Raw genomic sequence first — 13707 nt, 5'->3', positions numbered from 1 at the left:
ATTGTAATAAAAAATAATTAGCTTTTGAATGCTCCAAGAATACGTTCAAAATTGAAGGTGACCCATCTTGCCCCGTGGCCGTTTATATATATATTCAACAACAACAACAAAGAGAGGGAAACCAAAGAGAGCCTCTCTTCTGCAGATTGGACCTTTAGAAATGTTTGGCCTGAAGTGTTGGAAGTGTGGCTCTGTCTGTGATCGCGATTGCCGAAGTAGTGTTTAACTTAGCTTGTGGTCTTTCAAGTGTTAATTAATCTTGCTTCATTTCAGTAATTGAAAGTCCAGCAATGTTTTCCGCTATTCTCATAACATGCTCTGCCCATCGTATCCTTTCAGCTTTTGCGACCTTCCGGATGCTAGGTTCGCCGTAGAATGCGGCGAGCTCGTGATTCATCCTTCGCCGCCAGATACCGTTTTTCTGCACACCGCCAAAGATGATCCTGAGCACCTGACGCTCGAACACTTCGAGTGCTTGCATGTCCTCCTCGAGCATAGTCCAGGTCTCGTGCTCGTTGAGAACCGCCGGTCTTATCAGCGTCTTGTACATGGTGCGGTGCGGGGGTGAATCTTTTTCGATCGCTGGTTCTTGTGGAGCCCATAGTAGGCCCGATTTCCACTGATGATGTGCCTTCGTATTTCGCGGCTAACGTTGTTGTCTGCCGTTAGAAGACTAGAAGTTACTAAGAGGTAGACGAATTCTTCCACAACCTTGAACGTGCCTTCGTCTATCGTAACACTGCTGCCTAGGCTTGCCCTGTCGTTCCCGGTTCTACCTGCCAACATGTACTTTGTTTTTGACGCGTTCACCATCAGTCCGACCTTTGTTGCTTCACATTTCAGGTGGTTGTACAGTTGTACGAAGAACTGTATATGGCTGGATTCGAACGAACTAGATCGAACAAACTAGACAGATCGCCCGAAACCCTAACGTAGTTTTTTAAATCGTCCATGTTCGCTGTCATCTCTTTGGTGAGCTTCCCGGAGAAGCCGTTCTCGTCCGTGATTTTCCATAGCTCTGTGCGATCGATACTGTCGTACGCCGCCTTGAAGTCGATGAACAGGTGGTGCGATGGGACCTAGTATTCGACGCATTTTTGGAGGATTTGTCGCACGGTGAAGCTCTGGTCCATTGTCGAGTGGCCATCGACGAAGCCGGCTTGATAACTTCCCTCAAACTCCTTCACTCTCGGTGAAAGACGACGGAAGATGATCTGGGATTGCCCTTTGTAGGCGGCATTCAGAATTGTGATCGCTCGGAAATTCTCACACTACAACTTGTCACCCTTCTTGTAGATGGGGTGTATGACCCCTTCCTTCCACTCCTCCGGTAGCTGTTTGATCTCCCAGATCCGGACTATTAGCCAGTGCAGGCAGGTGGCCAACTATTTCGGGCCCATGTTGATGAGTTCCGCTGCAATACCAGCCTTACCAGCAGACTTATTGTTCTTGAGCTGCTGGATAGCATGCTTAACTTCCCTCAACGTAGGAGTTGGCTCATGTTGCTCCCTGCTGTACTGACTTAGTCATTTCTTCCGCTGTCTCTCCGTGTGAGTGGTCCCTTGGCGGTCCCCGTATCATTCAGGTGTTCGTCGTAGTGCTGCTTCAACCTCTCGATCACCTCACGTCCGTCCGTCAAGAGCTACCGTCCTTATCCCTGTACATTTCGGCTCGTGCGGATCCGATCCTTGATAGAACTTCCGTGTTTCTTGTGAACGGCACAGCAGTTCCATTTGTTCGCACTCTGCTTCTTCCAAGCAGTGTCTGTTAGCTCCTGCGTTGCCGAAGCCATGGCTCTCGTTGGTCGCACATATCCGCTCGTTTATCTTTTGGTGATAGTCAGCTATCGTACAGTCTGCTGCAGAACTATGAATGTTGAAATGCATCGATCGCTTGTTCCTAGAGCCCGACACGGTTGATAACCGAGTTTGAATCTTACTAACTACGTGATAGAGATTTGAGTCGATGTTGGGACCCCTACAAGTTTTAACATCAAATTAACCCGGGAGTGGTCGCGTCGTGTACTGAGTACACGCACCATGAAAAATGCACGCATGTGGTACACAGCGTGAGCGTGGCGTAGCAGCAGGTAGTTAAAGACGCGACTGCTCGAGAGTGAAGTCCGAGAAGTGCCGGCCATCTACCAGCACATGACCGATTTGGTTGCATACTTTGCCGTTTGTATGTCTCCAGGTGTGCTTGTGTGTTTTCCATCTAAAATTGTGCTTATATTGAAATGTTACCGGAAAATAATCGATTAACGAAGGCTTATTACAGCTCAAATAAAACATAATGAATTCGAAAAAGTATGTAGTGTATTTGTTATCAAAATATCAGTCAACTATCAGTATCGGTGGTAACCTGTGTGCAATCACTGTATTTAGCACATACAGCTATATGCAACTGATAAACTAAGCGCACATCGTAGGATCAGCTGCGTTCGCCGAATCTCGATTCGCTGCTGCATCTGTTGAGGAGTAGTTTTGATTGGGATCGAGCGAGGATCGCTAGAAAATTAGAATATCATGAGAATTTAAGCGAACGATTCGTGTATTGTCTCAAAAATGGTGTCGTTAGGTGCAGATTTTCCGCTCGTCTGAACATTCCGTCAATTCTGACGGCGGTCGTGTGAGATTCTTCCATTAATAAGAATAAGGTTAAAGGGGAGCGGGACATTTGGCATAAAGTCATTTGGCATAAGGTCGTTTGGCATAAGATCACTTGGCATAAAGACATTTGGCATAACGGTCATTTGGCATAATGACCATTTGGCATAATCGAAATGCACCCTTCTTTATTATGCCAAGTGTCCATTATGCCAAATGACCGTTATGCCAAATGTCTTTATGCCAAGTGACCTTATGCCAAACGGCGTTATGCCAAATGACTTTATGCCAAATGACCCAGACCCAGGTTAAAGTGGGTTTTCTAATATTATTTTATTAAGTCTAACGGTCCTTCACCAGTCATGCTTTTGGAAGCTGATGTGAGAATGTCATTTTTGAGCAATAAATACCAAAGCAAGCTCGGACTTCAAGCGTGGTCAAAAGAAATAGGAGTATGTTCTATCAATCTCTAGTGATGCCCTTAAACCGAATAGAAAAGAAAATAACTTATGCTAGGGGTGCATTGGGAATGGAGTAGTTGAAACTACTGAAGTTTATTTAACCTTCGGTTTGCTTCCACCACCCAGAATTTTCCTCCGCTGGGCAAACATGTGCAGGTACATCTGAGGGAATAGCGGGATGTAGAGCAGCATGATCAGCCACAGGAAGTAAAAGTAGGAGAAGGTGAAGTTGTAAGGATTCGGCATTTCGATGCTCCACTGCTTGGATTCGCGCACGTAGCTCTGCGCCCAGTAGAAGCACAGCAACTCTCCGGTTACTCCGATCGGGTAGAGTACGATGAAGGTAGTGTACCGTAGGAAGATCACGAAATGTGGAACGGAGTTGACTAGATTGAGAGCGTAGTAGCCATAGCGGATGATTTCCGTAATCGTCCAAGCGAGCAGGGCTAGCGGCAGTCCGGGCGAAGTCTTTCCGGTTGGAGTTGCCATGACAACTCCGCAGACGACCATGACTCGCGAAAACACTTGGAACGTCGTGATGACTGGATTGCTTGGCACGATTCGCGTCGCGGCGTGCAAAATCTACATGTGTATGTGTGCGGGTAGGAGAAACACGACACGAAAGAGAGGTGATAAAATTTATTGGTGAAAATTCGGTATAGCGTATCGATGATAGTGAAAGTTGTACTGAAAATCTCGCTTACCTCAAGTACGGCGGCATTTTGGAAAATGATAACGGTAGTTCCAAGATAGTCCCACAGCGGTTGACCATTTCCTTTGTCGAATGTGTAATAGGCCAGTAGCTGGTAGAACATGTAGGACCATCTAAGGAGGCGGAAGAAAGATCGTCGATCAATGTTATCACAGCAAAAGCAATTACATAGAAATCAGACGAGACACTTACCCTAGAACTTGACCCCCATTATACAGGATTAGGTACAGCTTTACCAGCGGGGAAGGTTCCTTTGGGGCCATCGTATCGTGATTATATAATCAGCTAGTTGGACTTTTGACCTCTCCAGCGACAAAAAACAACAGCGAAGCACTCTGGATACACAAAACTGCTAGCAGCAAAACCTGTCGAGTGATGAGTTAAAAAAAAGTGTTCGACGATATAGAGAAGGAAGTGGTTGCTTGCGCGATCGTAGCGACCGAAGCACTAGTTACTATAAACACAGCAACGTCGACGTCTGCCACCACATCATTCGACTGTCTGCTCTTGCTTACTAGTTTCCGAGTTCATTAAAATGTAAATACACATTAGCCGAACGTCGGTCGTTCGGGCGGTCAAGCGATGATGGAATGTATAGGGACAGGTAAAATGAATGGTATGATGATATGGGTAAATGTTTTCGCGTTTGCTTGACAGTTTCGAATCGAAAAGACAGAAATTTGTTCATTGAGTTGGATGAATTTCGAACAGAGATGGCATAGGCGTGTGCAGGTCGAAGTAGGCTTTGAAAGTCACGTTTTGTCAAAAAGATATTTTTTTAAATCCAAGCTCCGTGAAGAGTCCTAGAACTGCTAGTGCCTAATTTTAGATCTGAGCCTAGATCTAAACGAGAGAGCTTCGGCGACGTGTGCTCAAGTATTGCAAAGAACAACTATGTATATTATACTAGGCTATAGTTGTTCTTTTCAATACTTGTGCAGGCAAGCAAGCGAAGGCATCAAAAAAAGGATGGGATTTACTCCAGAAGGTATTCCAGGACGACGGTCTGCTGAGAGGGGTTGATCTGCTGGACAGATTAATATACGTGAACCTTGAAGAATATCCATGTGACTAGTCTGATGGAAGCTAAGCGGCGATTTTGATGAACTCTAAGGTGAAGCTTCCCGTCGAGGTGGAGCACAGCAACGCGGCTACTACGACTCCATCTTAATGCCTAGGAGGCTATGATTACTTTTGACACGTATATAAGTCAGTCCCTTAGAATAAATTGTTCATTCTGCTCTTGACCACTACTGGAGAAGGAAGTTTTATTACAACCTAAGGTCTTGTTCAACTTCCGAATTCCAATAGGTTATGGGCCAGCAATAGTATTCTAAAAGAATCAAGATAGAAATGGACGGTGGAAAGTTCAGTATCGTGTAACTCCGAAGTGGCGGGTTTGAGACCTGGCGGTTCAAAATCGAGATGCTGTTAGTTCCGGAGAACCTGTAGAAGTTTGTGTCAGAGGCCGCACCCGAACTACTGACCGTAGCCTGGAAGGAAGGTGATGCCAAGGCCCGGGCTACGATCGCTCTTCTTGTGAAGGACTGCCAACACCCCTTGATCCGTGACAGCAAGACGGCCAAAGCTACTTGGGATGCGATCAAGAACCACCACCAAAAGACAACGATGACGACGAAGTCACTCCTGAAGAGACTCTGCAAGGCGGAGTATGACGAAAGCGGTGACATGGAGGCTCATTTGTTCTGGATGGAAGAACTCTTCTCAAGTCTGGCGGACTGGATGCGAACCTGAAAGTGGCCATGGTCCTGAAGAGCATGACAGAATCCTTCGATCACCTCACAACGGCGTTGGAGACCCGTGCGGGCAATGACTTAACCATGGAATTGGTGAAAAGTAAGCTACTGGATGAAGCACAGAAGAGAACGGAAAAATCGCATCAAAGCGAGTCCATCCTACGCGTCGGTCCCGAGAAGAAGATTATTTGCCATCAATGTCGGAACCTAGGCCACATGAAGCGTGACTGTCCGTTGGGAAAGAACAAAGAACGAACTACATCCTACACGAAACGTGATTGTCCGATGACGAAGAGCGAAGGTTCTGCTACATCCGGTGGAAGAGGAGGGCCACAGAACCAAGGGCAATGTAGCGAAGTCCTCGCCGTTTGCGTTTATGGTTTCCCAGAACCGGAAGCTATTGAAGACCTGGATAGTCGACTCCGGTGCCACCTCGCATATGTGTTACGACCGAACATTCTTCGATGAATTGAAGCAAACCATGGGCGTAACAATCACTCTGGCTGATGCCAACGAGACAGATGTCAAGGGTATCGGTTCCGGTAACTTGTTGTGTTACGATGAGAACGAAGATCAACAAGAGATCATCCTCAACGATGTCTACTACGTACTGGATTTGGAATCCAATTTGATTTCCTTTGGGAGCCTCGTCAATAAGGAAGCTAAAGTTACGTTTGAGAAAACCCGGGACTGCGTGATTCGATGCGGAGGCGTGATAGCAGCAGTTGCGAAGAAGAAAGATGGACTGTATCAACTGGATACTAGCGCCGAGCGAAGCATGAAGGCTGTGTACCACACGAAAGACTGCATCCATTCTTGGCATCGAAAGCTAGGACACCGTGATCCGGACGCTATTCTCCGGGTTGCTCGTGAAGGATTGGCAAAAAGCATGACTATCAAGAAATGTGACGTTTTCCGGACCTGCGAATGTTGCGCTGAAGGGAAGCCTTTCCCGCGGAAAACGGAGCGGCAGTCGATGAAGAACTTGGACCTGCTACATACGGACATCTGCGGTCCCATGAATACCGTGACGCCGGGCGGATCAAGATATTTTTTTGACCATGATCGACGGTTTCAGCCGCTACACGACGGTATATGTTTTGAAGCAAAAAGCGGAAGCAGCGGTCGTGATCGAGGAGTACGTTGCCATGGTCCGCAATCGTTTTGGACGGAATCCTGTTGTCATCCGCTCAGATCAGGGCGGTGAGTACAAGGCCAACCTTTGGGTACATTTTATCGGGCTAACGGCATCGTCCCGCAGTATACAGCCGGATACTCCCCGCAACAAAACGGAGTTGTGAAACGTAAAAATCGATCGCTGGTGTAAATGGCCCGCTGTATATTGATCGATTCGAATCTTGGATACCTATATTGGGCAGAGGCCATCAATGCTGCCGTATATCTTCAAAACATCCTGCCATCAAGGTCCATCGAGAAGACTCCATTTGAGCTTTGGTACGGGAAGCAACTGGACTACAGCAATCTGCACATTTTTGCATGCTCAGCTATAGTTCATGTGCCTGCTGAGAAACGCAAGAAGCTCGATCCTAAGGGTAAAAAGCTCACGTTCGTGGGGTATGGGGTCATTCAAATATGACGTCCATCGTTGGGGGGGAGGGGGGGTCTGAGAAAGTGTGACACTCCGTGTATAAGGTATACGGAAAAGCGTGACAGAGGGGGGAGGGGGGGTCTAAAAATCCAGAAAATGATGGACGTCATATTTGAATCGGCCCTATGCTGATAACCATAAAGCGTTCCGGTCCAAAGATCCTACCACCGACAAAATAACAATCAGCCGAGATGCGAAGTTTATCGAGATGGAGGAACAGGAGGAAATCAAGTATTCTGATGATCAGGATCCTCAAATCGTAGAGTACCAGTCCGAAATCGTCTCGCAGTTCGATTTCGATTCCTTGGGAGAAGACAACACCGATGAAACTCTGGTTGAGGAGGAGCAAACGGACGTTGATGCAAGCATGTACGATACACCAAACGAAGATGGGGATGACGATAGTGCAGCAGCCGATGCAACGTTCGACGAGATAATTGATCCAGCAATCACTCCGGTTAGACGATCGTTGCGCCAACCCCCAGGATATGAAGATGGTGACCGGAACGCCGTATGCTCATTACGTAAATCATTGTACGGACTGAAACAAGCTGGACATGTCTGGAACAAGAAGTTCGATGAAGTCTTGAAGAAGATGGAGCTCCAACTGTCGAAGAATGACCCGTGCTTATAAGTCAGGCGAAATGGAAGGAAGTACACCTACCTGATAGTTTACGTTGACGACATGTTGATTGCCTGTCACGAAGAAGGAGAATATCCGAAATCTAAACAAGCACTTCCAAGTGGGATCACTAGGTGACATCAGCCATTTCCTTGGCATCAAGGTGAGACGTACGGAGAAAGAATACCCCTTGAACCAATGGACGTACATACAGAAGGTTTTGACACGTTTTGGCATGGATGCAGATTGGGCAAGTGATGCGAAGACTCGTAAGTCCAACTCCGGGTACTTGTTCCTGTTAGGCGGTGGACCAATATGCTGGGTATCCCGAAAGCAGATGTGCATTGCTTTTAGCAGTACGGAGGCGGAGTTCGTGGCGGTCGCAGAAAGTTGCCAGGATCTGCTGTAGATCGACTGGTTACTAGCGGACTTCTCAGTTAATACAGCCAAGCCGATCATCATCCATGAAGACAACCAATCTTGTATTAACCCTTATGTGTCCAACAGGGTACCCGGGTACCCAGCGCCCATTTAAAAAGCACGGTGTAGAAAAAAGCAAAAAGTTTGTCGGACACATAACGGTTAAACAATTGGAGTTTGGACGTTCAACAAATCGTTCGAAGCATGTAGACACCAAGTACCATTTCGTATACAATAGATGGGATCATCCGAATGCAGTACTGGTCCACTGAGGAGATGGTGGCCGAAATGCTGACGAAACCCCTGACCAATGTGAAACTATCAAGATTCAGGGAAGCAGCAGGAGTTCATTCGTCGAGGAGGAGTGATGGAAGCTAAGCGAAGTCTCTGATGAACTCTAAGGCGAAGCTTCCCGTCGAGGTGGAGCACAGCAACGCTGAACGAGATTTACAAGAAAGGCTTGACAATGTTCAATGTGTTCAATGCACAAAGGTGTGATATCGTGGATCAAGAAGCACATATGACCGCGTCTGATTCCGTTGTGGATTGAACCAAAAGAAGGCCCACAAATCCTTGCTGATGGTTGAAGATGGAATTTGGCACACCAGACCAGGTCTTGATTCAAATGTAAGTAACGATGGTGGATGGAATTGAACTCAAGATAGAAGCTAAGTTTGAATTCGTATTGAGTGTAAAAGGCAAACAGGCAGGAGACTCATTTTAAACATGTTCATCGAGAGGAAAAGAAGAAATTTTGGACGGAGGCAATATAATAGACTGCAAGAAGACTTCATCAACTATGGTCAAGATCCTAGAATTTTATCCATAGGGGCTGTCCATAAACCACGTGGTCATTTTTTTTGGGACTTTTCAACCCCCCCCCCCCCCGCGTGGTCATTAGTCCATACAAAAAATTTTATTTGTCCATACAAAATGGTCTTTGGCCGAACCCCCCCCCCCTCATGACCACGTGGTTTATGGACAGCCCCATAGAAGCGAATACCTCCGTGATTTGGGCCTGGCTTCCTCGAATCCCACCTCATTCAGCTTGTTATTAGTTTGATACCCCCTGTCGAACCTCGGAACTGGTTCTGCTTCCAAGTTGGGTTTGGGCGGATTTGGAGGTTCCTTCCTCTTGGATCTGGACCAAACGATGGTTCGTCTTCTTCTTGCGGGTGAGTGAAACTCTAAGGTTCTTAATGCACACAACACATCACATCAAGTTCTTTATTCGACCGAATTCACTACAAATCACATTGAACACTTGAAAACACTTCATTACATCTTACACTAAACATTCAACATTTATTCAACTTAAATCTAACATAAAATTGGGTCCCATGACTGATCTTTTTGCTAAGGCCTATCTAGCTGAACTAAACTAAAGTAAATCTCACAGTCCTTTGACCTCCTGGATGCAATTCTTTCTCGCTTCACACTCTTTTCGTGCACAGTGGACTGTAGTATTGGATGGAGTAACGAGCATGTATACAGACGCAACAAGATGAGTTCCTCAGTTGCGACCGAAGGGATTGATGATGGAAGATAAGGTTTCGCAGTTGCAACTTCACACTTCTCCCCCATATGGTTTTTATAATGTTCCAAAGTAGATCAATATTTTCTGGCAATATGACTCAACATGCCCGCTTTTTGAGATAGTTAGTAGTGTTAGTGTTGTAGAAAATCAGTTACAAGAATTTTTCCAAAAGTTCTACCAGGTTTTCTTTCTTGAATTTCTTTGGAAATATCTCTTGGAATACCTCCCAGGATTTTTCATAAGATTCCTTCCGTATTTTTCACATTTTTCTTGGCATTTCTTTTTGAATTCCTTCCGAACATTCATCCGGATTCCTACCAGAATTTTTCAAAGATTTGCACATTTGTTTTCAGGATTTTCCCTTGAGAATCTTCCGGTATTGCTCCCAGTTCGCGGGGATTTTTGCCAGGATTTATTCTGAGATCTCCGCAAGAGTTTCTCTCAGAATATATCACAGATGTTGTTGAAGAATTTCTGTTGGAGTTTCTCTAAGGGATTCCTCTTGAATCCACGATTCCTTCCAGTAGTGTTCCTCTTGGTGCTTCTCCAGGAGATTCTCCTGGGGTTTCTACCGGCCTTGCTACAGTAGTTATTCCTATGATTTTTAATAGAACTCCTCCAAGGGGTTTAAGAAGTTTTTACCATTTTCTGCAGGAATTTCTTCCGAGGCATCTTCCAAAGTTTCTGTAGTAATGTCTTCCAAGAGATTTCCGATAGCTTTTTTTCTATAGTTTCCTCTTGGATTTCTACAGAAGTTTGAGCTGGGATGTTTTTAAAGGTTTTCGCGGGCTTTCTTTTGAAGTTTGACGCTCCCTTGTCGTCTCTGAAAAAGTTCTCAGTTGTTTTTTCTCGTCATTTTTGGATATATAGGAAGTCATCTGAATGGCCAGAGAAATAAATATATTGTGATGTTACATACAAATAGCTAATGATTTTTATTGTATTTTCGACAGATACATAAATGATGATGTGGATGTTCGAATTTATACGCCGAATAGAGTATGCAATGAACTGACTATAATTTCAGGATGCTGCAATCATCCGAAATCGACTACGTATCCCCGTACCTCAACGGAAGTCACTTGGCCTTCTGTTTCTCGCCCGCCAGAACCTTCCGGCGTTGGCCAAACATGTGCAAGTACATCTGCGGGAACATCGGCAGATAGCCGATGCTCATCATCCAGGCGAAGTAGTAGAATGAGAACGTAAAGTTGAACCGATTCGGCATCGAGAGGCTCCATTTGTCCGTCTCGCGGAAGTGAGACTGGGCCCAGTAGAAGCACAACAGTTCACCGATGAACCCAGCTGGGTAGAGCGGAATGAAAATGGTGTAACGAAGCCAGGTCACGAAATGAGGAACGCTAGGAAGGGCCAGATGAAGTACGTAATAACTGTAACGGATTGTTTCCATCAGGCTCCAGCAGAAGAGAGCAATCGGTAGTCCCGGGGATACTTTGCCGCCGGGAGTTCCCTCGATGGCAGCCACGACCACCATGCATCGACCGAACACTTGGAGAAGTGTGATGAACGGATTGCTCGGTACCAGGCGGAAGAGAGCGTGGAAGAACTGCGAATGGATATTACTGTTATTGAAGATTGTTGATATTGACAAGAGAGAGGTGGATTACCTCAGCTACGGTGAGTACTTGGAAATAGTACGTAGGCAATCCAACACGATTCCAAAGTTCTGTAGTAGGTTTTCCCTCGAGAAAAACGTGCATCACAAACTGAACGAATATGTAGAACCATCTGTGAATGATGAAAGGTATGAATAATCTTTTAATGTTGTTTTTCTTTTTTAGATAAGGTGCGTTCATCTAGCATGTAAAGCTGGATCTTGGTTGTTGAAGTTTGCAAACAAACTCCTGTAGATTGATGCCAAAGATAATTATCAATGAGATTGTAGCAAGCTGTTTGAACGAGCGGCAGCGTCTAGGAATCGTTTGTTCTAGGTCGGCCGAATTCCAGTGTAGTTTCCATGTAAAAGGCTTCTCAACTGATTAGAAGTATCACATTTTTTGCAGGACTTCTGATATCCGACGTAAACTGACGGAGATATGGGCTTGAAATAATGCCATGTTTTCGAGGGGCTGATTCCAAACTTTTGATCAGTAGTGTATGCAGGCATACCCATTTCTCGCTGAAGCAGCAGTTTCAATACGATTTACCAGAAATGATGCAAGAAAGTCTTAAAATTAGTGGTATTCTTATCATAACTGAGATAACAATGCTGATTACAGTGCGACGATGATCTTTTACCTACCCTAGGAATTGTACGGAGTTGTACAGAATCAAATACAGTTTAACCGCTGCAGATTGTTCTTTTCGTTGGTGCGCCATGATCGAAACTGAACCACTTTCCTTCAAGGGTCCGGCAGGAAGTGATATTCAGTTTTTCGAGCTATGAATATTGATAGCCAAACCAGAACTTTTACTTTCGATACGCAAAGAGAAAAAAGTGCCGGTATCACAAACAACAACAATCACAACCCATTCGAAGCTGCCAACTTTGCCATCTGAAACATGTTATGCGAAACAAACGGTTCATCCCACCAAGCAACATTCACCGAAATGAACACGTCTCGGTGTGGTTCACTGCGATGCAATCGTAGCAAGCTCAGTCACTGTCAAACAATCGTCCATCGTTCGTCGTCGTCAAGATGGGAGCAAGCACTAAGACTGGAAAATTTGCCGTCGGATTTACGGCGGCTGCGTTCCTGTTTATTCTGATATCATTCTGCTCGCCGTACTGGCTGACAACCGATGGGAAACTGGTCAACCCCAAGTTTACCAATTTGGGTAAGTAGACGGGCGAAACCGATCGCAGTTTGGCAGGGTGTGTCATTGATTGATCGTTTGTTGGTGATGAAAGAGGGATGGGCGGAAGGGGACCACCAGGAGCGAACATGTCGGTCGCACTTGCTGAAGATGTCAGAACTGCGAACATAAACAAAACAAATTTGTTTTGTTTACGTTCCAGTTGGAGTGCTATTGGGTAAATGTTTCTTCAATTTTAGGACTATGGGAGCTGTGTCTGAACGATTTCCAGGATATCCACAGGTTCTACGACACGCGTTTCACCGGGTGCATGTGGATATTCGAAGAGGAATATTACATATTGCATGACTATATTCTGCCTGGATTCTTCATTGCGGTGCAGTTCTTTTTCACGCTCTGCTTCACACTGCTCCTGATGGGATGTGTAATGACGCTGGTCTTTCTGGGTTGCTCGAAGGATAATGATCGCTATATTATGTTGCTGTTGACAAACGGAACCACGATGGTGGTAGGAGCGATCTGCGGATTCATTGCCGTGCTGACGTTTGGGTGCAATGGAGACGGTCGAGACTGGATGCCCAACTGGGAGCATAACGGTATGGGCTGGGCGTTCGCTCTGGGAGTTGTTGGAGTATTTTTCCTGTTTCCAGCTGGAATTCTATTCATTGTGGAAGCAAGGCGAGCTACCTATCGTCGGCTGAACAATATAGCCAATTCGGAAATGGCTGCCTATACAATGGACGATCGCAAGTACCGTGGAGGACACACGGATATCTAAAGGTTTTAGATAGGTAGCTTATCGCTTTGCCAAGACAGTTTTATACAAAGTAGTCGTAAGAAGCAATCTCTTAGAACCAAGTAACGAACGAATCATCAAACATAGGCTAGATTTCGCTACATTCGAGAGCGTAACATTCCGTCCAGATCGCACCGTGGGCGATCGATTGATCTTTAGATACGCATTTTTGCTATAATAAAAACATTTTACAAGAAACTCAATCGGAGGCGTTTCTGGAAAGAAAACTCAGAACATGTGTGAACGAGTATTTCCCACAATAGCCTAGAACGATCATCCTGGAGACAGTGAAGTTTTGAAGAATACTTGGCATTCATCTCAATCATTCAGCGCCATGCTGATCACAAGAAAATGGGCTTGTAAAAAGACTGTCGCAGTCAGCTTTGGAAGGATTGCCTTTGAGATTGGA

General features: G+C 45.5%; 3 protein-coding genes across 3 annotated transcripts; 1 reads left to right on the top strand and 2 right to left on the bottom strand.

Moving 5' to 3' along the window:
* Positions 1-2914: 2914 nt before the first annotated feature.
* LOC109423651 (very-long-chain (3R)-3-hydroxyacyl-CoA dehydratase 2) lies at positions 2915-4333 on the bottom strand. Its single transcript, XM_019698659.3, has 4 exons — positions 4235-4333; positions 3972-4144; positions 3772-3892; positions 2915-3649 (listed from the first exon to the last, which is right to left on the bottom strand). The coding sequence occupies exons 2-4, from the start codon at positions 4040-4042 to the stop codon at positions 3161-3163; spliced, it is 681 nt and encodes a 226-aa protein (XP_019554204.1). The 5' UTR covers positions 4043-4144; positions 4235-4333; the 3' UTR covers positions 2915-3160.
* Positions 4334-10635: 6302 nt separating this feature from the next.
* Positions 10636-12222, bottom strand: LOC109415338 (very-long-chain (3R)-3-hydroxyacyl-CoA dehydratase hpo-8). Its single transcript, XM_019689225.3, has 3 exons — positions 11988-12222; positions 11353-11473; positions 10636-11291 (listed from the first exon to the last, which is right to left on the bottom strand). The coding sequence occupies exons 1-3, from the start codon at positions 12062-12064 to the stop codon at positions 10803-10805; spliced, it is 687 nt and encodes a 228-aa protein (XP_019544770.2). The 5' UTR covers positions 12065-12222; the 3' UTR covers positions 10636-10802.
* Positions 12223-12316: 94 nt separating this feature from the next.
* On the top strand, positions 12317-13492 carry LOC109415339 (uncharacterized). Its single transcript, XM_019689226.3, has 2 exons — positions 12317-12523; positions 12742-13492. Exons 1-2 carry the CDS (start codon positions 12385-12387, stop codon positions 13278-13280), a joined length of 678 nt encoding a protein of 225 aa, XP_019544771.1. The 5' UTR covers positions 12317-12384; the 3' UTR covers positions 13281-13492.
* Positions 13493-13707: the final 215 nt, after the last annotated feature.

Source organism: Aedes albopictus, chromosome 3 (genome assembly GCF_035046485.1).
Source record: "Aedes albopictus strain Foshan chromosome 3, AalbF5, whole genome shotgun sequence".
NCBI lineage: Eukaryota > Metazoa > Arthropoda > Insecta > Diptera > Culicidae > Aedes > Aedes albopictus.
The sequence above is the reverse complement of the archived record's forward strand: the minus strand, read 5'-3'. Positions and strand labels throughout refer to the sequence as shown.

Coding starts and splice junctions, on each gene's coding strand:
- LOC109423651 (XM_019698659.3), bottom strand. CDS start 4,042: ATGGCCCCAAAGGAACCTTCCCCGCTGGTAAAGCTGTACCTAATCCTG. Junction 3,893..3,971: donor AATGGGGGTCAAGTTCTAGG/GTAAGTGTCTCG, acceptor CCGCCTCCTTAG/ATGGTCCTACATGTTCTACC. Junction 3,650..3,771: donor AAAATGCCGCCGTACTTGAG/GTAAGCGAGATT, acceptor ATACACATGTAG/ATTTTGCACGCCGCGACGCG.
- LOC109415338 (XM_019689225.3), bottom strand. CDS start 12,064: ATGGCGCACCAACGAAAAGAACAATCTGCAGCGGTTAAACTGTATTTG. Junction 11,474..11,987: donor AACTCCGTACAATTCCTAGG/GTAGGTAAAAGA, acceptor CATCATTCACAG/ATGGTTCTACATATTCGTTC. Junction 11,292..11,352: donor AAGTACTCACCGTAGCTGAG/GTAATCCACCTC, acceptor ATCCATTCGCAG/TTCTTCCACGCTCTCTTCCG.
- LOC109415339 (XM_019689226.3), top strand. CDS start 12,385: ATGGGAGCAAGCACTAAGACTGGAAAATTTGCCGTCGGATTTACGGCG. Junction 12,524..12,741: donor CCCCAAGTTTACCAATTTGG/GTAAGTAGACGG, acceptor CTTCAATTTTAG/GACTATGGGAGCTGTGTCTG.